General features: G+C 45.4%; 1 protein-coding gene across 1 annotated transcript in view; it reads right to left on the bottom strand.

The window, feature by feature from the left end:
• Positions 1-24186, bottom strand: part of NRDC (nardilysin convertase) — a 73776-nt gene that overhangs the window by 26211 nt on the left and 23379 nt on the right. The window contains exons 11-22 of the mRNA XM_056532248.1: positions 23693-23770; positions 22049-22169; positions 18031-18089; positions 11274-11328; positions 9672-9776; positions 4749-4872; positions 4580-4666; positions 4021-4140; positions 3809-3860; positions 1835-1985; positions 1303-1430; positions 163-325 (exon numbers count right to left, since the gene is read on the bottom strand). Coding sequence (XP_056388223.1) covers positions 163-325; positions 1303-1430; positions 1835-1985; positions 3809-3860; positions 4021-4140; positions 4580-4666; positions 4749-4872; positions 9672-9776; positions 11274-11328; positions 18031-18089; positions 22049-22169; positions 23693-23770 — 1243 coding nt within the window. The remainder of the gene's footprint in view (positions 1-162; positions 326-1302; positions 1431-1834; positions 1986-3808; positions 3861-4020; positions 4141-4579; positions 4667-4748; positions 4873-9671; positions 9777-11273; positions 11329-18030; positions 18090-22048; positions 22170-23692; positions 23771-24186) is intronic.

The following is a 24186-nucleotide window of genomic DNA, read 5'->3' as shown; positions in this document are numbered from 1 at the left end:
TGTGCAACAAGCGGAGAGTACAAAACAGCCGAACACCTAAGTATTCATTTACATTCTCTCTGTTCAGCATAGAAATTTGTGGATGAATGGGAATAATGGTGGAACTACTATGATGTGAAGATGTGGGTTTGACCAACAAGCAAACAAGCTCCATTCACTTACCTTACTGGTGAAGTTGCCCTGGACCAAGCCTTCTACGTACAGTCGAGACTTAAACTGCTCAACAAATGACAGTAATTGTTCTAAAGTCAAACCCTTGAGAATAGTCTGATATTTTTCTATCATAGACCAGCGATTATGTTCTAAGATCATGAGCCGCACATCCCTGCAGGAGATAAAAATATATTAAAAAGTCAGTGTTCTAGAATAAAAAGCTATCAAAAAGTCAAATCAATGCTAAAATGGAAGCATGATTACATCTAAATGGTGTATATACAACCTCCCATCTGACCGCTGGGGTCCCACTGCTGGGGACCCCCGCAATCTTGCATTCGGCACCCAACTCCTTGAGCTGCACGCCGCGCTGCCAGCTCACAAACAGCCAGGTTCCAACCACGGGACCGGAGTATCGTGACGCCATAGACTTGCATAGCGGAGGCGGGGCGTGACGTCACACTGGGGCGGAGTCGTGACGTCACTATACTCCGGCCCCGTGGTCGGCACCAGCAGTTTGTGAGCTGGCAGCGCAGCGTGCAGCTCAAAGAGGTGAGTGCCGAATGCAAGATTGCAGGGGTCCCCAGCGGTGGGACCCCCGCGGTCAGACATCTTATCCTCTATCCTTTGGATAGGGGATAAGATGTCTTAGGGTTGGAGTACCCCTTTAATGAATCAGGCAATGCAGCAGCTGCCCCGTGCGTTGCACATTAAAATCTACACTAGCTCAGAGCTAGCGTAAATTTCCACTACAATATACCCTAGTTCTCTAGCGTATATTGTAGTAAAGTCATAATGTGCAGTGACTACGCCCCTTTTTACACTAAGCCACACCCATTTACTTTGAAGAGGAGTGGCTAGTGTAAAACAGTAAAAACTTGCGCAATAGAAAACAGTATTTTGCCCCCTTGTATTAAGAGTCTCAAAACACTTTTTGTCAATGAATCTACCTACACACTGTGGGGGAGATTTATCAAAACCTGTACAGAGGAAAAGTTGCTGAGTTACCCATAGCAACCAATCAGATCGCTTCTTTCACTTTTGAAAAGGCATCGGAAAAATGAAAGGAGTGATCTGATTGGTTGCTATGGGCAACTCAGCAACTTTTCCTCTGGACAAGTTTTAATAAATCTCCCCCTGTGTACTTACTTTCCCAGTTTCTCAGGTTTGATCAGAAGGTTGAAGTAAGTCTTCTTAAGCTGTTCTGTGATCATCTCATAGACGTCAAGAGAAGCCGTAAAGTCAGCCAGGTGATCAATGATCAACTCGAAAAGTAGCTAAAAAAAAAAAAATGATGAGGTAAGAGGTCATGGATTAAGTAAAAAAAAAAATATATAAATAAATAAAAGTGTGCATTAGGTAACAAGAATTAGAATGCTACATTCAGGCCACTTCCCGTTGATAGGTGCTACTTTAACAGAACACAACAGAGCAGCAGCTCATGCTTTTGTTTTCCATTAAATTACCTAATTCCAAATGGAAGCGGGCAAAATGTAGTCACTAGGTGACTACATTAGGACCAATGAAATAATGAGGCCTGCAGCAGTACCCCACAGCATACGTTGGCATCCCATTTTTGCTGGTATGCCAACGGATAGTTTGCTGGTATGCAAAAACGTAGTGTGAACTCAATCTAACTGCATCTCATCTTATCAAACACGTCCGATGACCCGATACTCACTGGCAGCTTGTGGTTGAATCCCTTCACTTTAATAACAAGTCCGTGTTCTCCAGCCACCAGCTTATATTCTAGTTGAGCCACATCTGCTTCATAGGCCGGCTCTGCCAGTGTGTGAGCCAAAATATTAACAAAGATGTCAAAGAGAACCAAGCTGAAACAGCAGGAACAGAAAGTCATTACATGTAAAGAGCAGAGACTATAACAGCCGGGTCAGAGACTACGTTATAACTTATGGCAATACATCAGGTAAGCTAATAAACGGTTTCAGAAAAAAACTATTAAAGAGTCACCAAATAAAACTTTTAATATAGTGTTCCTTGTGTAATTAGCAGACACTTTCCCATTCACTTGCTTTCAAAATTATTAACATAAATATGTTTAAAATTAAATATAAAAAAACGGCCACCAGGTGGCTCTGTTCTATTCCCTGCCACAATTACTACAGTGGCAGGAGTCCAAACTCAGGAAGTGTTTCTCTGCATGGAGCTTGATTGACCGCTGCACAGAAAGTGAAAACTCCACAGATTCTCACAGAAAGCTGCACAGACTGAAAGCTGCAAAGAGCCTCACTGATAGCAACACAGACTGAAACATGCACAGAGCCTGAGGTCTTCTATTCATCACAGCACTGCGATGATATTAGGGCAGAAGTGGTCCCCCAGCTTCAGTGATGGCATGCCTGCTGGGAAATGCCCACTTTCTCCTGCTGGGAAATTGCACTATGTAAGCAAGAAGAATGGTATGACACTCAGCTTTTTAAAGCTCTGAAGGAGGAGTGCTGCGAGTGGCAGTGTGAGTGCGTGCTGCGAGTGGCAGTGTGAGTGCGTGCTGCGAGTGGCAGTGTGAGTGCGTGCTGCGAGTGGCAGTGTGAGTGCGTGCTGCGAGTGGCAGTGTGAGTGCGTGCTGGGAGTCGGAGTGCTGGGAGTCGGAGTGCTGGGAGTCGGAGTGCTGGGAGTCGTTAGGGAACATGGCGTCACCGGCTGTAGCGATGTCCTGTCCCGGTCGGTGATAGGCTGAGCCCACTATCATGTGAGGAGCTCTGGCCGGCTTCTTACATGACAACGGGCTCAGCCTATCTTCAGCCGGGGCGGGACATCGCTACGGCCGGTGATACACCGACGGCTCTGCGGCGTCCCCAGGAAGTGGAATGACGTCAGCACTGCCGGACCGTGAGGCCTGTGCCGGACCAACGGGGCTCATAGGAAGGTATGTATAAGTTTAATTTTGTTTCTTTCTGAGGCCCGGGCATATAGAAAAGTGTACCACTACAGTTGTCCTTTAATGCTGACTGTTTTGTCAACCTGATGCGAGACCACATTCTACAGTGGTTTTACATAAATTCCTGAAAATTGCCGCAAAAACCACATCATTATGTGAATAATGCCAAATAGCTGAAAATACTCTAATGATTCACACCATACGATACCCTCATCTTCTCAAATAAATCCCAGTGATCCAGGAACTACGAGTCTAGGTTGTGTCAAATCAAAGTCAATTCCAAATATAGGGGGGAAAAAAAAGATAGAAATATAGGCAAAGAAATATATGCAAAAAAGATATTCAGGAAGCACTGAACAGCACAGTAGATTAGCAATTTTTATTGCGTGGTGTCCTTGCTCCTTCTTGCTGCTTTTATGCAGGAACAATAAAGATCGCAGCAGTTCTACTGTACTGGTGAGTGCTTCCCGAATATCCTTTTTTGCCTATATTAGGACTTTCACTTTTCTCCTAGGATTTGAGCACCTCCATATTGGCTATTTAGTCGTTACCGTGCTAGTACTTTCCTATATGGACTTTCCTTGATGCTATATACACACTAGTAGGATGTGCCGATATCTGTCTCTGTTTAGCTACAAAGTAAATTCCACTTTGCTCAAAACTAAAAAATGAATTATTAGCAAATTAAGAGGAGAGTGGGGGAGGGTGTATTCTTACAACTTTACACCCCGTGTGCCCAGAAGCCCCCGAACTTACGTTTCAGGCGATTGCTGTATTAAAGGAGAGATCAGATGAAAGCGGATGTAAGCTAAAGGAAACAAAACAAAAAAGCTTATGATAGAGTTACATAACCAGCATGATCTTAAGTTCCAACTAAATAAAATAGATATATTAAACTAATAAATAAGAATGCATTACTAGTGAACTATGAAGACATTTTATGATCACTTCTTTATTATATTTCATACCTTTAGGGATCTTAAACTTGTTGTCTTTCTTGAACCACAGACATCCCTGCTCAATGTCCACTATCTTCTCAGGATATTCTGCATCTGCACAGTCAGAGGTCTTCAGGGTAAAGTCAGTGGCTGTAGAAGCAATGAAAAAAACACTGTAAACCCTCTATCCAAGGGTGGGTTCCCACTACGTTTTGACGATACGGTCACTGGATCCGGTTTGGGGGGAGGGTAGTGAAAACCGTGTCCTCCCGTATCCAGCTGGACCCGGCCCATATTTCATTAATTTGAATGAGCCGTAGGGAGTCAGATAGTGACTCCAGTCTACTTTTTTTTTGCCCCGTGTCCGGTTTTGTGACCGGACCTAAAACCATGGCATTCCACAGTTTTAGGTCCGGTCACAAAACCGGATATGGGGCAAAAATGAGCCGCCTGGAGTCAGATCGTGCCCCATATGAATGAGATACGGGCCGGGTCCAGTGACCGTATCCTCAAAACATATTGTGAACCCACCCTTTGATGTGGTGAAACCAGGACCGAACTCCTCACCCCTCTTCACAGCATCACTTACCAATGAACTTGTTCTCAGCTGGGAGATGGAGATCTGGGTTAACAGGGAAATCAGTGGCCCATAGCTCTTTCCATTTTGGGTCAATCTCTGCAGGAAAATACAACATAATGAAGATTTATTTTCTGATATAGTGTTATATATGCACATCTTTTATAGTTAAAAGATTCACCTTCAATGTTATACTGAGTACCAAACCACTTCTCCTTCAAGTTGCATTTGCCTTCATTTTCTGGGGACAGAAGCAGTAGGTTCACTTTCTCAGGGGTCAGGGGTCGAAGAGCATCGGCAATGATCTGTTCACATGAACATGTGGTTAGTCTACATGATCATCCACTCAGGTATCACTAACACTGAACATTAAGAGAAACCCCTACATTATGCAGGAGAATCAGAAAAATTCTTCAGCTTTGTTCATGTCAGGAACTGTTCAGAGCAGGAGAGGTTTGCTATGGGGATTTGCTCCTGCTCTGGACAGTTCCTGACACAGACAGAGGTGTCAGCAGAGAGCAGTGTGGTTAGACAGAAAAGAAATTAAAAATGAAAAGAACTTCCTCTGGAGCGTACAGCAACTGATATGTACTGGAAGGATTAAGATTTTTAAATAAAAGTAATTTACAATATCTGTATAAACTTTCTCGCACCAGTTGATTTAAAAAAAAAATATTTTTTAGTACTCCCCATAAAATCTCTTTCTCATAGCCTTCATTGGGGAACACAGAGACAATGGGTATTATGCTTCTGTCCACTGGGAGGCTGACACTAGGCAAAAAAAAAGAAGTCGGCTCCTCCCATAGACATATACAGCTACTGAAGAAGGGGTCTCCCTGAAACGCGTTTAGCTAACCTACCCAAACTATACAGACCACCTATACCAAGAATATCATCTCCGTTTACTTGCAACCACTGGAACCCCCCTATATTGGGACCACTGTACAGGCGCGCACACTTAGCCACAAGGAGGACGCCGCCTGGTATCACTGTGGATTGTCTGCACCCACTCACCGCCTCAATCACTGCATCCATTCCACCATCACCACAGATTCGTCCGGACGCATCCCGTGCCATACTTGGAGGACACCGGGAATCGATCTATCCATTGCACGGACGTTTACATCGAGCCGCCTGCCCAGCCGTGCCAGTCTGCAGCACGGAGCAATTTACTGCAGAGCTACCATCCTGGGACCTCACACATCGGCCAAGCACCAATTCTAATCTAACGTACTATTCTGTGGAACACCATCAGATCGCAACATTTGCAATATTTTATCCAACTACTGCAGTAACAATAACTATTCATTGAACACCAATGTGCATCTAGGTGGCTTTAGCATGAACAACTGAATCACACATTATTTTTTATTCTATCATTTTTTCATAATTTTTTCATATTTTTTCTAACAAATCTTTTCAATACTAGTCCATAGCAAGGGCCCTGCTTGGACTGTATATATCTATCATTTTATTTTAATTTAATTATTTTTTCATAATTCATGTTAATTTGATTTAATAAATGTCATTACTTTATTCAATGTACAACTAGTCTGTCATTCTCATATATTTATCTCTATTTTATATATATATATTATATTTATACCTATATTTCTACCCTATTCTATATACCCTATTTTATCTACCACCATATATATATATCTTGAGGTCTGTTTTGGCACGTGGGTTACGTGCAACACAGTTACCTCGATATCTATATAGGAGACGTAGAGGGTCCATTGCACAACGGTCAACTCTCACTCACAGTGGAGTACCGGAACTGCAGCTGCGGGAGACATCATGCTCTCCATGGGCATAGTAATGGGACCATGCTACATCGGTCTACCCACACGTATAGTAAGGAACCGGAACTGCAGCCGCGGATATAACAGGCATCACGCTCCCCGCAGGAGACGTAGAGGGTCCATAGCACATCGGTCAACTCCACTAGCAGTGGAGTATCGGAACTGCAGCTGCCTGCGGCAGATGGCAGAGGGTCTATTGACAATACCCCCATGTTAGCTGCAAAGAGTCCGTTGCACACGCCGGGGCACCCCATCCAGCCACCTCGCACAGGTAGTGGGGTGATTGGGTGTAAGCCGCAAAACGGTATAGGCGACCGATGGAAAAGGAAATGGGCAGGCTGCCACCAGGTTAGTTGGTATTCCCCAAGGGACGATAAGGTCAGTGTGGGGAGCCACGCTGATAGTCATCCCTAAGTCTGAGCATGTGTAAAAAAAAAACCCCAAAAAAAAACATAACCCCCTTGAAGAAGACCAACCGGTTGCTGCGGAAAATGGGCCAAGACTCGAAGCAGTTGCTCAGGAAACAGGGTCTAGAAAGCACATAGGGGGAGATTTAAAACAAGTGTAGAGCAAGAGTGGTGCAGTTGCCATTAGCAACCAATTAGATCGCATCTTTCATTTTTCACAGGCCTCTTTGAAAATGAAAGATGCGATCTGATTGGTTGCTATTGGCAGCTCAGCAACTTTTCCTCTGGACAGGTTTTGATAAATTGCCCCCATAGTGTGGAATACAGGCTATGAATGCAAATTGGTACAGTACAGAAGGTTATGTGCCACAAACACACGGACCCAAGGCAGTCAAACGTTGGAAGGGGACGGTCAGGTGTAGTCACACTTCTGACCGATACAACCCCCTATGGCAAGTCACCCATGCTCAAGCTATGAGAAGAGGTGAATTAGAGCACTGCACCCGAAGAGACTGCGATAGTGGGCAATGCATAGTGTAATGGAAGCAAGCTTCAAAATCAGCCCCCGTCCTCAAAAATCTATTTAATATATGGTCCACAGATAGGGGGCATGTTCATATGGAACAGTTCACAAACTTGAATCATCCTAGTGCAGGGGCCAGCTAATCTATCTGTAGCGTTCCAAGATATATAGATATGTTTATATATATATATATATATATATATATATATATATATTTTTTTTTTTTTTTTTTTTACTTATTTCGAATTTTTTGGTATATGTGCTGCCAAAGCAAGTACTTTAGGAGGTAAACTGACAAGAACAAATAGCACCCAAGATAATTTTTTTTTTTTTCCTTTATAAATCAAACAAGGCCCGCCGAGGGGAGGATGCACATGAGGAACCATGCTCCCCGGGAGCCGCCGGCAGAACAGTAAGAGGGGAAGCCGGGGGCTAAAACAATACAATGATGGAGTGGCAAGCTGCCGTCCCCCCTGCATGACGGGTGCCAGCCGCACTATCCGGCCGATAGAGGGCCTGCCGGGAGATCGGTCATGTGACTCGGCCCCTAGCGCGGAGGGTCTCCAGTCAGTAAAGCAAAAGAACACGGCCATAGCAATGCGCCTGACCGCCAAAACACGTGCGGCAAGCAACCAGTTCCTCCCCCCCACGACCGAGAACCGCATGGCTGCTTGGGATCGGAGACCCGCTGCCCTAAGGAGACTAGCCCCGGGGCAGCTTGTCAGATGGTCTCCGGTCAGCATGTAAGAGTGGCAGATGTGCAGATAAGGGGTGGGAGAACCTATGACCGTCCCCCCCCTCTAGCTGACAAGGAACGCAGTAGTCACACGGGGAGAGGAAATACAGAAATCCGTGGCCCAATGAAGGGGGGAGGACCGTCCCCTGCGGTATGGGGCAACCAGACACCTGGAACTCATGAGGTATGGGCCAGCACAGCCACGTGTAATGGCGGCTGAGGAGCTGGGCCTATATGCAAAGAGGACCCCCAGAAGAGCATAGAAAAGGGAGAGGGAGGAAATGTAGTTCATACTCACCCACAGACTCCATTTTCTTCTACTCACCCGTGAAGTCTTCAGTCAGCTAAAGGCCGCACTGCATCACGCCAAGCTGCCATAGCGAGACGGGCAGGGGCAAGCAGGGGACCTGGACCCAGGGTACTACCGCCAGGTGCTGACCGTTGGCGAGAAAGGGTTGATGGCCAATACTTTATGCACCGTGCCCCTTCATCGCAGGTGGGAAGTCAGGTAGCGACATGCTCCCGTCTCCCAACCCAGAAAAATAACAAAAGGAAAAAATCCTAACTAGGCTAAAACTGATTAACTCAGTGCCTTTGGATGACATATATCCTGCTGGGAGGAGCCGACTTCTTTTTTTGCCTAGACTCAGCCTTCTAGTGCAGTTTTTCCCAACCAGTGTGCCTCCAGCTGTTGCAAGACTACAACTCCCAGCATGCCGGGACAGCCTTTGGCTGTTCGGGCATGCTGGGAGTTGTAGTTTTGCAACAGCTGGAGGCACACTGGTTGGGAAACACTGTCCTAGTGGACAGCAGCATAATACCCATGGTCTCTGTGTTCCCCAATGAGGCGACCGAGAACAATGTATAGGCTCTTGTACATCTTAATTTAATAATTCCCTCATACACATGAACACTGGAGTTGGCCGAGCATGCATGTATTCAGAAGGAGAAGAAGGATGGCAGCCACTGTCTTTGATGACAGCTTATCACCCTAGAACAAAAGGATCAGGCAGCTGAAATCCTACATGCCTGATCCTTCTCTCTCCTGACATTATCTATTCAGGCAAAAGATTGTTGGCTGATCCCCCCCAAAAATAGTAGATTCAGCAGACACATATCTACAGTGTATAGCTGACTTAAAGTGTACCTGTCAGATCTCCCTCCCACCCCCCCAAAAAATACAAATATGTTGCTGAGTACTTCATGCTGATCATGTACATCTAATGTTTACGTGTCTACGACCTATATTCCTCTCAGAATTACCTTTATTTACTTGCTATCATTTGCTCAGTGAGGTTTCTGTCCATGCAGAGGCATGGGGAGTGTCCCTCTCTTCTCCTCACTGTGATGACTCCTCCCCCTTCCTCACAGAGGGCCCTGGACCTGCCTGCAGCCCTGTCAATCACTCATGGTGTCCATGATGCGTCGATGACTGCTGGACACTGCAGGACTGATATGTGTCCCACAAGGAAGGGGCACCCCTAGTGGCCAGTTTTTTGACTGGCCTTTTCAATATGAAATGCTGTAAGTTTTCTGATGAAAGCAATTGCAAAACATATTGTTTGCAATTGCTTTTGCATGTTTATAACATATCAAAAGTTATTGTATTTGACAGTGCCCTTTTATCACTCACATCAGGGCTGTACTCGAAGAGAAGCTGATCTCCAGTCAGTAAATCTTCTTTGGGGAAAAGCTGCATGTTCTCACAGATATTCTCAACAAATTCTATAGGATCAGTCTAGAAATGGAGGGGAAATAAAAACAACAATTTTAATGCTCTAAAATGTGACATCTTAAGATGGTTAAAGACCTGATATGGCACTGTTTCCCAATCGGGGTTCCTCCAACTGTTGCAAAACTACAACTCCCAGCATGCCTGGACAGCCTTTGGCTGTCCGGGCATGCTGGGAGTTGTAGTTTTGCAACAGCTGGAGGCACCCTGGTTGGGAAACACTGTGATATGGAAACCTATAAACCAATCTCACATCATATATAATGTCAGGTGACAACATTACTAGGAAGGAATCAGACCTGAGAAGAATTAACTCAGAAGAGGATGTAAGCTGCTTCTCCATGTTACTCACCAAGAGGAAAGGGACTGAGAGAATATAATTCAGAAGGTTTATGCAAACGGATAATAATCGTATAATGAATAATTCCACCATGCAGACGAAGGTTACACACAAATGGCTGAAGGAAAAAGCTCGTCAGTCCCCATTAAAGCCCAATACAAATGTTGGCCAATGTCTGATTTAAAGGGGTAGTCCAGTGGTGAAAAACTTATCCTCTATCCTAAGGATAGGGGATAAGATTCAGATTGCGGTGGGTCCGACCGCTGGGGCCCTCCGCGATCTCCCTGGGCCCTGGCTTGCTGGCCAGATAGCGCGTGTTGACCACCATACGAAGCGGCGGCCAACACGCCCCCTCAATACTGCACTATAGCAGAGCCGGAGATTGCTGAAGGCAGCGCTCCGGCTCTGCCATAGAGTTATATTGAGGGGGCGTGTCAGCCGCCGCTTCATACGGTGGTCAACACGCCCCCTTGCCGTGGGCTGCCGGGGCACCGTACAGGGAGATCGCAGGGGGCCCCAGCGGTCGGACCCCTCCCCCCCCCCCGCGATCTGAAACTTATCCTCTATCCTTAGGGTAGGGGATACGTTTTTCACCACTGGATATCTCCTTTAAGAAACTTTTTGGATTACGGATGAGATGGTCACTTTACTGTGACAGGACTTGTCAGATAAGGCCATACTTTATTATGGAGAATTGTAAAGCTTTGATACAAAACCCACGATATGGGCTGTGCCCTTATGTTCACTTTTTCTTCTATCGGAGGGAAGTAAGGGCAGCCCGGTAGCTGGCATTACAGTCTATGGCACATCTTTATCTTGACTAAGAGGAGACCTAACAGGAACCAGAGAGAGGACCATTGATCCCCAGAGAAAGGCAGGCCATTCTTCTACAGCTACTAGTAATGGTCACAGATCTCACTGAGGAAAACATCTGACATAGCAGAAGCTTATAGGAATAATGGGGGAGATTTATCAAAACCTGTATAGAGGAAAAGTTGATCAGTTGCCCATAGCAACCAATCAGATCACTTCTTTCATTTTTAACAAGGCCTCTGCAAAATGAAAGTAGTGATCTGATTGGTTGCTATGGGCAACTATTCCTCTGCACAGGTTTTGATAAATCTCCCCCAATGTAACCTTGGCATTAGACATCATTTTGGTACCTGCTCTTGATAGTGAAATTCATTGGCCTCAATTCGCTGAATTTCCCGGAAGATCCTAGAAAGAGAAAAATAAAGAATCATTGAAAGTCAGAATTATCTAAATAAGAGGAGAAACACTTTCCCCAAATCTGTGTATACACAGTTGGTACTGAAGTAGAAACAATATACCGTATTTACTCGAGTATAAGCCGACCCGAATATAAGCCGAGGCCCCTAATTTTACCCCGAAAACCCAGGAAAAGTTATTGACGCAACAATAAGCCTAGGGTGGGAAATACATCATCCCCCTCCCCCTTCATCATCACCGCCTGTCAATCCCTTCATCAGTGGTCTTCAGCCTGCGGACCTCCAGAAGTTGCAAAACTTCCATCCAGGCATGCTGGGAGTTGTAGTTTTGAAAGCTCTGGAGGTCCGCAGGTTAAAGACCACTGCAGCCTTCATCACCCCCCCCCCCCCATCATCACCGCCTGTCAATCCCTTCATCAGTGGTCTTCAACCTGTGGACCTCCAGAGGTTTCAAAACTACAACACCCAGCATGCCCGGACAGCCGACGGCTGTCCGGGCATGCTGGGAGTTGTAGTTTTACGACATCTGAAGGTCCGCAGGTTGAAGACCACTGATGAAGGGATTGACAGGCGGTGATGATGAAGGGGGGGGGGGATGATGAAGGCTGCAGTGGTCTTCAACCTGCGGACCTCCAGAGCTTTCAAAACTACAGCAAACTACAGGGATTTCAGCACGAAAAATCGTGTTGAAAAACTCGGCTTATACTCGAGTATATACGGTATATTATATTGTATTAAAACAAATATATGTTTATTGATGTAATTGTCTATGGCAACTGCCTGCAGGTCCCTTGCAGTAGTGTCAATAGATACAAACAAATATAAAATGAATATAAAAATGATTATGCAGGGCCAAAGCAAATGAAGCCATGGAATACACAAGTGAGGCATAGAGGCTTGTGATAGAACAGTTTTGCTTCGGGGGGCGTGTCCTGCAGCGCATGGCAGCGGTCGCATAGTCTCTGTGCTCCGCTATTCTCTGGGCCTGCTAGCGGCTTTACTGCATCTGTACCTAACTACTTATCCCCTCACCGACTGCCACCGGTTGGGGCACTACTGGCCAGTGGGACCATGACCCGTACGAGAGGCCACAAAAAGAAGAGTCCTATGAAACTCACAGCGTTCTTCCCCGCTGCCGAGGGATCGCAAGATGGCGCTTCGGCGTCCCCGCCTCAGCTCCTTGGAGTGCCTTCTACAAGCGGCTCTGCATCGCCATCTGCGGGGAGAACTTCTCCGGTCTCGGACTCGTCCACAGCAAACGGCGCACACCTCCATCCTCCGATGCCCGTGGCCCTGTCCATGACCAGCGGACCAGCACTGCACCAGGTACGATTCTCCCCTGCGCCCCCGGCAAAGCAAGTGTCAGAGAGTCTGCCTGTGAGAGGGACGGAGGAGATCAACCAGGTACCCCTTACAGAGCATGTTATGAGAGGCCTGCTAACGGAACTGCAACTCTCCATACAGGCCGACCTACAGAAAGCAGTTTCCAGTATACAAACTGAACTGACTAATATAGGGAACCGTACCTCCCATATTGAATCTAAAATGGCGGAGCTTACGGCTTCACACAATACTGTGGTGGATGTGGCCAACTCCTTAGAAGATGAAGTACTGGCTCTTAAATTGAAGATTGCGGATGTGGAAGACCGCTCCCGGCGTAATAACTTGAGAGTTAGAGGGGTGCCGGAGTCGGTCAAAACCGAGGAACTGAATGATTATTTAACTGATTTTTTCACCTTGCTTCTCCCTCAAACTAGCCCATTGGATCTGCTCATGGACCGGGTGCATAGACTGCCCAAGCCGAAGTCCCTCTCGGCCTCAGTGCCACGTGACGTTATCTTACGCATGCACTTCTACCATATAAAAGATCAACTAATGCAAGCTGCACGTAATGCACCCACTTTGCCTGACAGATTTAACGGCCTGCAACTCTATACAGATCTTTCAGCAGCTACGCTGGCCAGACAACGGGAATTCAGTACCGGAGCCAAACTGTTGCGGGAGCAGGGGATTCCTTACAAATGGGGCTTCCCCGTCAAGATGATTATTACCCGCAATGGCTCGAAAAAGATAGTGACCACACCAGAGGAACTGGAGCATCTTTGCAATGAGTGGAATCTGCGTGTTCCTGCCTCTTCAACTCGATCCCCTGGTTCTTCTCCTATACCTGCTGTGGAAGAGGAATGGAACCTGGTCACCAACCGTAAACGGAAATCTAAGTGACAGTGGGTTACTGGGATCCCCCACCTTGCCCTGGACATATGATCTTATGGACTATGGTTGCTGCGACTGGATCCGGTACAGTCTTTATGGTTCTACTATGTCCCCTGTTTTTCTTTTTTTCTCTGGAGCTGATTAGGTACTCTTCAGTTGTTTTTTTTATTCTCAGGCCCAGCTGCGGACATTTTGTGAACTGTAGTCCCCCACTGAGGCTTACCACATGGCCTTTATTGACATATGTGTTTATGGGTTTCCCCTGTTCTTGTTCCCCTTTTCTTTGTGTTTTCCCTTTGTTTGTTGGTCTGTCCAGTCCGGGTCTCTTGGGTACATGTTTTTGAGTCCAGGGTGCCCTTGTTGTATGCGATGGCGGATGATACCAGAGGCGGTGAATGTGCTTGTTGTTATGATGTCGATGCTTATGATTCAGGGCTCCCTTTTATATTGTTATGGTACTTAAGCTGGTTTCCCTTAATACTAAGGGATTGAATTCGCCATTTAAACGCTCTCTGGTTTGGGATGAGGCTAGGCGTTTAGATGCCGATGTTCTCTCGCTACAAGAAACACATCTGAATTTAGAAGATGCTGGTCGTCTTAAACATTCTAGATACCCTCACATGTTTCACTCTCATGCCCTGCACAAAAAGAGGGGGGTGTCTATTGCTATACGTGACTCTGTGGCCATCTCTGTGCAACATACCCATATTGATGCTGATGGGAGATATATAATCTTAACATGTATGCTTAATGGGGTACAATATACATTGGTAAACGTGTATGCACCTAATCGCCGACAGTGTGTGTTTCTTAAATCACTCCTGCGCAAGGTGGAGACAGTAGCATTAGGTCACATAGTACTCCTGGGATATTTTAACATGACGATGTGGCCACAGGTTGATTCTACAGCTGCTTCTTCCAGAATAGGCCCGACAGGTTTTTTCTCTTTAGTATCTTCCTTTGGGTTATATGATGCTTGGAGGGCGACAAATCCTACTGAAAAGGACTTTACGTTTTACTCTAATGTGCACAAATCCTACTCACGCATAGACTATACTTTAGTGTCTAAGTCTCTGCTCCCCTTGATAGCACAGACTAAAATTATGCCTCTGGAGTGGTCTGACCACTCTCCCATTAGTATTACTATTAGAGAGACATACACACATCATCCGGTCTCTGTCTGGCGGCTTAATTCTATGATCTTAAATAATCCAGAATATGCAGACGCCACCGCTGCAGTTATTCCTGCTTTTTTTCAGGTTAATGATAATGGGACGGTAACGGACACTACGTTGTGGTGCGCCTTTAAGGCCACCATTAGGGGCCACTTCATTAGTCAGACGGCACATGAGAGAAAGAAAAGAGTGTCTCGCACATTGGACCTTCAACAACGGATAGCGGACTTACACAGACGTAATAAAGTTTGCTTTTCACCTGAGACAGCTGCTGCACTTAAGGTACTGCAGGCTGAACTGCACACTTTATCTTTACATTCTTACGAGTTAGCACTTAGGAGACTCAAAATGAAGTACTATTGGCAAGGCAATAAGACTAGTTCTATTTTAGCGAAACAACTGAAGAAAAAAGTGGCTAGATCTAGAATAGCCTATCTCACTGACTCTCGGGGTGGTAAACTTACTGATCCAAAGGGCATGGCTGATTGCTTCGCTAGCTATTATGAAAAACTGTACAATCTACGCTTGGATCCCTTGACTCACCAGCCGTCTGCTGTGGCTATTTCTTCTTTCCTTTCTTCTGTATCTCTCCCCGCCCTGTCTGCGGACCAGGCAGAAGACCTAAATAGGCCTTTCTCTGCAGAGGAGGTGGCCTCCTGTATACGCTCCCTTAAAAAAGGCAAGTCCCCAGGGCCGGATGGCATTTTGAATGACTTTTATAAAAAATTTGATACCCTGATAGCTTCATACCTGACTAGAGTATTTAATAGTATAAATGACTTGGGTCACCCCCCGAGGGAGATGTTGGAGGCCCTGATAGTGACTATCCCCAAGGAAGGTAAACCCCCCGATGATCCAGGTAGCTATAGACCCATCTCGCTACTAAACAGCGACATCAAGCTGTACGCTATGGTGTTGGCGTCCCGACTTAATACATACCTCCCATCTCTGGTCAATAGAGACCAGGTGGGCTTTGTACGGCAGCGTCAGACTCTTGATGGCACTAGACGCCTTCTGAACCTGATTTCTAAGGCCCGCTCTGATCGGACGCCTTCTCTGCTCCTGTCCCTGGATGCGGAGAAGGCGTTCGATCGGGTGCATTGGGGGTACTTACATGCGGTCCTCCAGAAGTTTCGATTTCCACCTGCGTTTATTCGAGCGATAATGGCCCTCTATGCCTCACCTTCGGCGAGAGTATTCTCGTCTGGTGCCTTATCCGGGAGCTTCCCTCTTAGTAATGGGACAAGACAGGGGTGCCCCCTGTCCCCGGTCATTTTCACACTAGTTATGGAACCGTTTGCGCAGCACATCAGGGACTCGCCCAACATCACCGGCATAACAATAGGCCCTACGGATCACCGAATCGGCCTTTTTGCTGATGACGTTATCCTGTGCCTTTCTCGGCCTCGAACCTCCCTACCAGCTGTGATGGAAGTTTTGGAGAGCTTCGGCAAGATTAGTTACTATAAGCTGAATGCCTCTAAATCCAACATACTGGCTATTGATGTTCCTGGGGATTTGGAGAATGAGCTGAAACTACTGTTTCCCTTTAGCTGGGCAAAAGAACAGATCCCTTACTTGGGCATATCATTAACCCTTCACCCTAACAACTTAGTGTCAATGAATTTTTCTGCTCTAAAGGCGCAAATTGGGAAGGTTATGGAACACTGTGTTTCCCTACCTATCTCATGGGCCGGACGTATAGCTACTGCTAAAATGATGATACTGCCTAAAGTTCTATACTTTTTTAGGAATCTGCCAGTGATAGTACCGGCCTCCTACATAGCGCAGCTTCAGAGGCTGATACTCCGCTTTATTTGGGCTGGGAAGCGGCCTAGGACGAGTGCATCCTTGTTGTATCAATCTGTGGAGAGAGGGGGGATGGGAGTACCTAATTTACGGGCTTACTATCAGGCAGTCTTATTGGACCAGTTGAAGAAATGGTGGTGGCGAGTGGACCCACCGCACTGGGTTGATATATAGGCTAACCTTCTCTCCTGTGACTCACTTCTCTATTTTCTATGGACTCTTCGCTTCAACCCTACGTCTTCGCCCTCCTCTCCCTATTCTACTATAGCAGCAGCAATTCGGATGTGGTGCAAGTCTAAGTTATGCACTAGACTACTTCCCCCCAGACTACAAGATGCTCCCATAGAAGCAATTGGCCAATTCCTTCCTGACATTGACTTCCGACACTGGGTGACTAGGGGAATTAGAATTCTGGCTGATGTGGTAGACGTGGATGGACTGCTGCCGTTTTCTAAAATAGTCGACATATATGGGATCTCCAATAAGGACTTTTTCTTATACCTTAGACTGAGACATTTCATACACTCCCTACAATGGCCGGTGGTTCCCCTTAAAACGACCTATGAATCCCACTTCTCGAATGGGGAGACATTTCAGAAAGGCATTGCGATTGGGTATTCTGAGATACTAAAACTAGATTGCCCGGAGCGTTATCCCTTCCAGACTAAGTGGGAGCAAGACTTAGCTATGACGTTCTCCGACGAACAGTGGGAGCTAGCATTTTCCCTACCGAAAAAACATTCTAGGTGCGCTAACCACTTTGAGGCCTCCCGCAAACTTATGTACAGGTGGTACTACACCCCAGCCAGACTTGCTAAAATATTTACCTCGGTGTCACCACTGTGCTGGAGATGTAATGCTGCAGAGGGGTCACTACTGCATGTTTGGTGGTCTTGCCCTAGGGTGCAACCATTGTGGGGAAAGGTGAAGGACCTTCTTGATCACTTGCTTAAGGTCCCCTTCGCGTGGGGTCCGGAGGTGGCCCTGCTGACCATGAATGTAGACCTGTTACTTCCTAAGCAGATTACGATTTTGTTTCATGTTCTCACAGTGACTAGAACAGCTATTGCTAAATGTTGGAGGTCAACGGATGCTCCGGACCTACAGGCTATTAAAACAGTGATACGCCATAATCTTACTCTTGAGGGTCTCATAGCTAAACGCCTAGGACTCTCTAAACAACGTATTGACATGTGGTTCGACTGGACCAAAGATCTATAATGCCTTGTATTATGTTTCCTGTTCATGTAACCCTTGGAATTTATGTACCCTGCTATATATGATTACACATGTAATTCTGACCATGATGTTGGATGGACCGTGTTACTTTTCTTGTTCTTGTTATACACAATTAAAACTAAAATAAAAAGTAAAAAAAAAAAAAATAAATAAATAAATAAATAAAAAAAAATGATTATGCAGATAAGTAAAAGAGGTCCATTATGCAATCCATCCAATTATTTAAATATCTGATCCTATGGGGGGACGCCTACCTCTCTTGTGGGCCCAGTTGCTGTAACATTTTCAGATACTGGAATACCAAATGAGTAACCTGTGAAATAAATGATACAATAAGTAACCAGCGTGCATAACTACATCAGTTGTCTAGGAAAGAATGTATGTAATTGCTTAGAGAGGACCAGTCAGCTCTACTGACTTAGGGTATGTTCACACTGAGGAATTGGAGAGGAATTTACTCGAGTAAGGGTATGTTCACACTACAGAGTGTGAACGGAATCTCCGCTCGCTGAATTCAGCGAGCGGAAATCCAGGCTGGCTGCCGGCAGCAGGACCTCGCGGCGCTGCGCCGTCACCATTGACGGCTATGCAGTGCTCGCGGACTTCCACACAAAGAATTAACATGTTCTTTCTTTGCGCGGAACAATTTCAGCGGCGGAATTGTCCGCCGCTGAAATTCCGCAGTGTGAACGGGTCTCGCGGAGACCCATTCACACTAAGGTTAAGTTAACACTGCGGAATTCCATGGCAAATTCCGTAGTGTGAACGTACCCTTAATTCCGCTCGCTTATTCCTCTCCAATTCATGCAGCAGTGAAAACCCCCATAGAGTTTAAATCAAAATTCAGTCACTGAATTCCGTTCCACATGAAGAATGAACATGTTCTTTCTTCATGCGGAATCTGCGTCTTTGTCCCATAGAAATCAATTATTTTTTTTAAAACTTATTTATTTTTTAAGCCAGACGCCGTTCCGCGCTGAATTTGCGTGGAAATTTTGTGCAAAGAAAAAAAAAAGAAAGGTAAATTCTAATTGGTGGTTGTCCTCCAGCCAAAAAAAAAAAAAAAAAAAAAAAAAAAACTGTTCTCTCCTATATTTCCGCGCAAAATTCTGCATCAATTCCGTGTGGGAAAAAAACGAAAATTTCTCTGCAGAATTTTGAAGCGAGAATTCCTCGCCAATTCCTCAGTGTTAACATTATACTAGTATTTCAGTGCAAGGCTGGCGGGCACCTCATGGCACCGCACTGTTTCTGATGACCAGCATTGGGTTCTATCTCATTACCTGCTTTCTTCTGGGCACCGCTTCATTCCTGCCTCTGCACTTCCTGGTTTGGTCCCTAATGCGCTCTCCTGGTTATGTAAAGGTCAAGGATGCGCATCCCTAATCTCGTCCCCTACCTATCTCAGCTCTGCCACACACTGCAGGTCCAGCCTCTCCCTGGTCCCCGGGCATCAATGTGGTTCCTTAGTGTCCATAGTGAGGGTGTGCTGTATCTGATGCCGATACCCATGTATGACCAGTGTCTGCTTCTGACTCTCCTGTGCCTGATCCGGACTGCTGACTCAGAACCTGTGCTGCCTCCTTTACCCACTCCTACTCTGCCGGACCTCTGTGCACCATTTCAACTCTCCAGGGCTTAATCCAGTTTGCCAACTACGCTTTCTAGCCTGACCCCATGGTGCCAAGCACCAGTACCACCTGCTCTGCTGGTCAGCTGCTACTAACACCAGTTCTATACCCTCTAGCAGCTCAGCCCAATTTCTGCATCCTGGAGCTGGATCAAGGGTGAAAACCTACAGAGTACTTAAAAGGGGTACCCCTGCAAAAAACTATATATATATATATATATATATATATATATATATATATATATATATTTATATTATTATATTTTATTTTTTTATAAACTGGTGCCAGAAAGTTAAACAGATTTGTAAATAACTTCCTTTTAAAAAATCTTAATCCTTCCAGCACTTATCAGCTGCTGTATGCTTCACAGGAAATTATTTTATTTTCAAATTTATTTTCTGTCTGACCACAGTGCTCTCTGCTGACACCTGTCTGTCTGTCTTTCTCAGGAACTGTCCAGAGTAGGAGCAAATCCCCATAGCAAACCTATCCTGCTCTGGACAGTTCCGGAGACCGACAGAGGTGTCATCAGAGAGCACTGTAGTCAGACAGAAAAGAAATTCAACAAGAACTTCCTGTGGAGCATACAGCAGCTTATAAGTACTGGAAGGATTAAGATTTTTCAACATACTGTATATACTCGAGTATAAGCCGAGTTTTTCAGCACAATTTTTCGTGCTGAAAACACCCCCCTCGGCTTATACTCGAGTGAACTCTCCACCTGTCAATCCCTTCTCAGTGGTCTTCAACCTGCGGACCTCCAGATGTTGCAAAACTACAACTCCCAGCATGCCCGGACAGACCACTGCGGCCTTCGTCATCATCCTGACCCCCCTTTTAGTTTTCTACTCACCTCCCCTCGGTGGGAAGTAAGGGTGAGCTGGTCTGGGCCATCTCTGCTGCAGGGACCGTCCGGTGGGGATGGTTAGTCATTCCGGGCTGTCCATCTTCACCGGGGGGGGGGCCTGCCCCGGACTAGTGACGTTGCCTTGACGACGACGCACAGGGACGTTCATGCGCGTCCCTGTGCGTCGTCGTCAAGGCAACGTCACTAGTCCAGGGCAGTCCCGAAGCGTAGAGAAGAGGCCCCCCCCCCCGGTGAAAATGGACAGCCCGGAACGACTAACCATCCCCACCGGACGGTCCCTGCAGCATAGATGGCCCGGACCAGCTGACCCTTCCTTCCCACCGAGGGGAGGTGAGTAGAAAACTAAAGGGGGGGGGGGGGGGTCTGGATGATGACGAAGGCCGCAGTGGTCTTCAGCCTGCGGACCTTCAGATGTTTCAAAACTACAACTCCCAGCAACTCCCAGTTGTAGTTTTGCAACATCTGGAGGTCCGCAGGTTGAAGACCACTGGATTGACAGGTGGTGATGATGAAGGGGGGTGTGGGATGATGATAGGGGGATGATGACAGGCGGTGATGATGAAGGGGGGGGGCTGTGGGATGATGACAGGCAGTGATGATGAAGAGGGGGCTGTGGGATGATGACAGGGGGATGATGACAGGCGATGATGATGAAGGGGGATGATGAAGGGGGGATGATGACGGGGGTGTTAATGACGGGGGTCTGGATGATGACATGGGGGGATGATGTATTTCCCACCCTAGGCTTATAGTCGAGTCAATAACTTTCCAGGGTTTTTGGGGTGAAATTAGGGGCCTCGGCTTATATTCGGGTCGGCTTATACTCGAGTATATACGGTAAGTAATTTAAAAATATGTTAAAACTTTCTGGCACCAGTAGATAAAAAAAAAAAAATAATAATTATATATATATATATATATATATATATATATATATATATATATATTTTTCCACCAGAGTACCCCTTTAAACTCTTAAACTCTGCCTCCTGAGCATAGCCCAAAGTCAAACCGGTTGGGAAGCACAGAAAGTCCATACCCCTTGCCTTGTAACATCCTCTTGTAAGAATTCTTGAGCACCCTTTTCTAAAACTCTGTATTATGATGTTCCTCAGTTATTCCTCCTAGAAATGTATGAACAAATTAGCAACTGGGTGGTACCATTCCTCTTGTCAACATGGCATGTCCCTGCACAGTCTGGACACTCATTATTATTTAGACAAGTGTTTCCCAGCTAGGGTGCCTCCAGCTGTGGCCAAACTACAACTCCCAGCATGCCCGGACAGCCAAAGGCTGACAAATATCAGGTCTTTAACCATCTTAAAGGGGTACTCCACAGTTGGAGGAACCCTGGTTGGGAAACACTGATTTAGACAATGTATGAACGAGCCCCATTAATAAAATAAATAGTAACGCCCAGTTGTCAATTTATCTATTCAGATTTTTTTCTTGTTGAAGAGAGCAGACACACACATATATTAATATATATATTAATATATATACACATATATACATATACACACACATATATTAATATATATACACACACACATATATATATATTTTAATATATCTCCACATACATACACACATATATGAGAGAGAGAGAGAGAGAGAGAGAGAGAGAGAGAGAGAGAGAGAGAGAGAGAGAGAGAGAGAGAGAGAGAGAGAGAGAGAGAGAGAGAGAGAGAGAGAGAATGAAGAAGAGGAGTACGTCTTTTCTAATGGGAAGCTCTGTTTCATATAACAAGACTCTTCAGATACTCGTCATACCTCATAAAAGTGTTCATATCCTGCGTCTGTCAGCGTGATGGAAATACTGAACACAGAGTATGTTGTATTCTGCTCAAAGCCGGTCTCACTGTTTCCTCCAAACAGAGCGAGTGCCCAGCACCTGAGAGAGGGAAAACAAACAGGGTGCGGGTTCAGAACAAATTTTCAGAAACAGAACATTTTTTAAAAATTATTATTTTTTTTTTTAAATCTACTGGTGACAGAAACTTAAACAGATTTGTATATTACTTCTATTTAAAAATCTTAATCCTTCCAGTACTTATCAGTTGCTGTATAATACAGAGGAATTTTCTTTCTATCTATCTGCTGACACCTCTGTCCATGTCAGGAACTGTCCAGTGCAGGAGAAAATCCCCATAGCCAACCTCTCCTGCTCTGGACAGTTCTCGACATGGACAGAGGTGTCAGCAGAGAGCACTGACAAGAAATTCAAAAAGAAAAGAACTTCCTCTATTATACAGCAGCTGATAAGTACTGTAAGGACTGAGATTTTTTTTTTTATAGAAGTGATTCACCAGTCGATTTAAATAAAAATGTTTTCCACCAGAGTACCCCTTTAACACAACTGCAGACCTACATTATCCATAAGGAAGCCATTCTTTGGTTATGTGTTTAGATAGGACTTCCATGGGTGTTTTTGTGTTTGTGCATATTTTTGGTGTTATTATTTGACTGATTTTTGAACAATTATTGTATATCTTAAAGGAGTACTCCGGTGGAATTTTTATTTTTTTTAAATGAACAGGTGCCAGAAAGTTAAACAGATTTGTAAATTACTTCTATAAAAAAAAAAAAAAATCTTAACCCTTTCAGTACATTTTAGAAGCTGTATGCTACAGAGGAAAATCTTAATTTTTTTGAATTCCTTTTTCGTGTTGTCCACAGTGCTCTCTGCTGACACCTGATGCTCATATCTGGAACTGTCCAGAGCAGGAGAAAATCCCCATAGCAAACCAATTCTGCTCTGGACAGTTCCCGACACGGACAGAGGTGTCAGCAGAGAGCACTGTGGACTACACAAAAAAGAAATGCAAAAAGTAAAGAATTTCCTCTGTAGCATACAGCTGCTAAAAAGTACTAAAAGGATTAAGATTTTTTAATAGAAGTCATTTACAAATCTGTTCAACTGTTTTTTGCTTTGTTTTTTTTTGTGTTTTTTTTTTAACAATCTAGTTCAAAACTAAAGTTTAGACCAACTATTAGCTGACAATCTTTACTACAGAATGTTACTCCACAATGAGTCGCATCAAAGACGGCTTCCCCATAAAGCCATGTCCCTTTCCACCAAGCCACACCCCCTTATTGGGCAAGGTGCATGTCTCTAAAATCCATAATAAATGTAGGATTAGCCAGTTTTTTTGTTTTCCCTTTATTCTGGTGCATTGGATATAGTAAATCTGCCCCATTGTCTGAATAGTGTTTGCATTCTGGGAAGTGACATCTTTACACCGGACACCGCGCAGGAAGAGGATGTAGGAAAACAACAAACTTTGTCCCCATATTAGGGCAGCCCAGCTAAGAGGTTAGGGTTATACCCGACAAGCAGTGTATTGATGGCACAGCTATGCGCTTCCCTACCTGCACATAACAAATCCCCCGCACCTTTCACTATACAATACTTACTTCTTGCGCAGCAGGGACAGAATGCTGCCTTTACCCTCATGTCCTATGAGCCATGAAATATAGTGAAGAGGTTTCACCCTAAATACAGATAAAATATATGTGTGAAACTCAATGTAACTGAATTAAATGCAGATCAGACAAGACAAGTTCAAACAATTCCTGGTGCTATGGCATTAGGTACGTGGTATTTATCACTAGGATTCCAATGAGAGCAGATATTGCAGAAGACAAGTCTTAAAGGGGTACTTCGCTCCTAGAAATCTTATCCCCTATCAAAAGGGTAGGGATAAGATGTCTGATCGCAGGGGTACTGCCGCTGGGACCCCCACGATCTCTGTGCAGCACCCGGCGTTTATTTTGAATGGGCGGCGGGGGTCGTGATGTCACGGCCCACCCCCTTCGCGACGTCACACCACGCCCCCCCCCTCAATGCAAGTCTATGGGAGGGGGCTGTGACGTCACGACCCCCCCGCTGCATGCTCCAAGCGTTCAGA

This window comes from Hyla sarda, chromosome 7 (assembly GCF_029499605.1).
Source record: "Hyla sarda isolate aHylSar1 chromosome 7, aHylSar1.hap1, whole genome shotgun sequence".
NCBI classification, from domain to species: domain Eukaryota; kingdom Metazoa; phylum Chordata; class Amphibia; order Anura; family Hylidae; genus Hyla; species Hyla sarda.
Note: the sequence above shows the minus strand (reverse complement) of the source record. Positions and strands in the feature narration are given on the sequence as shown.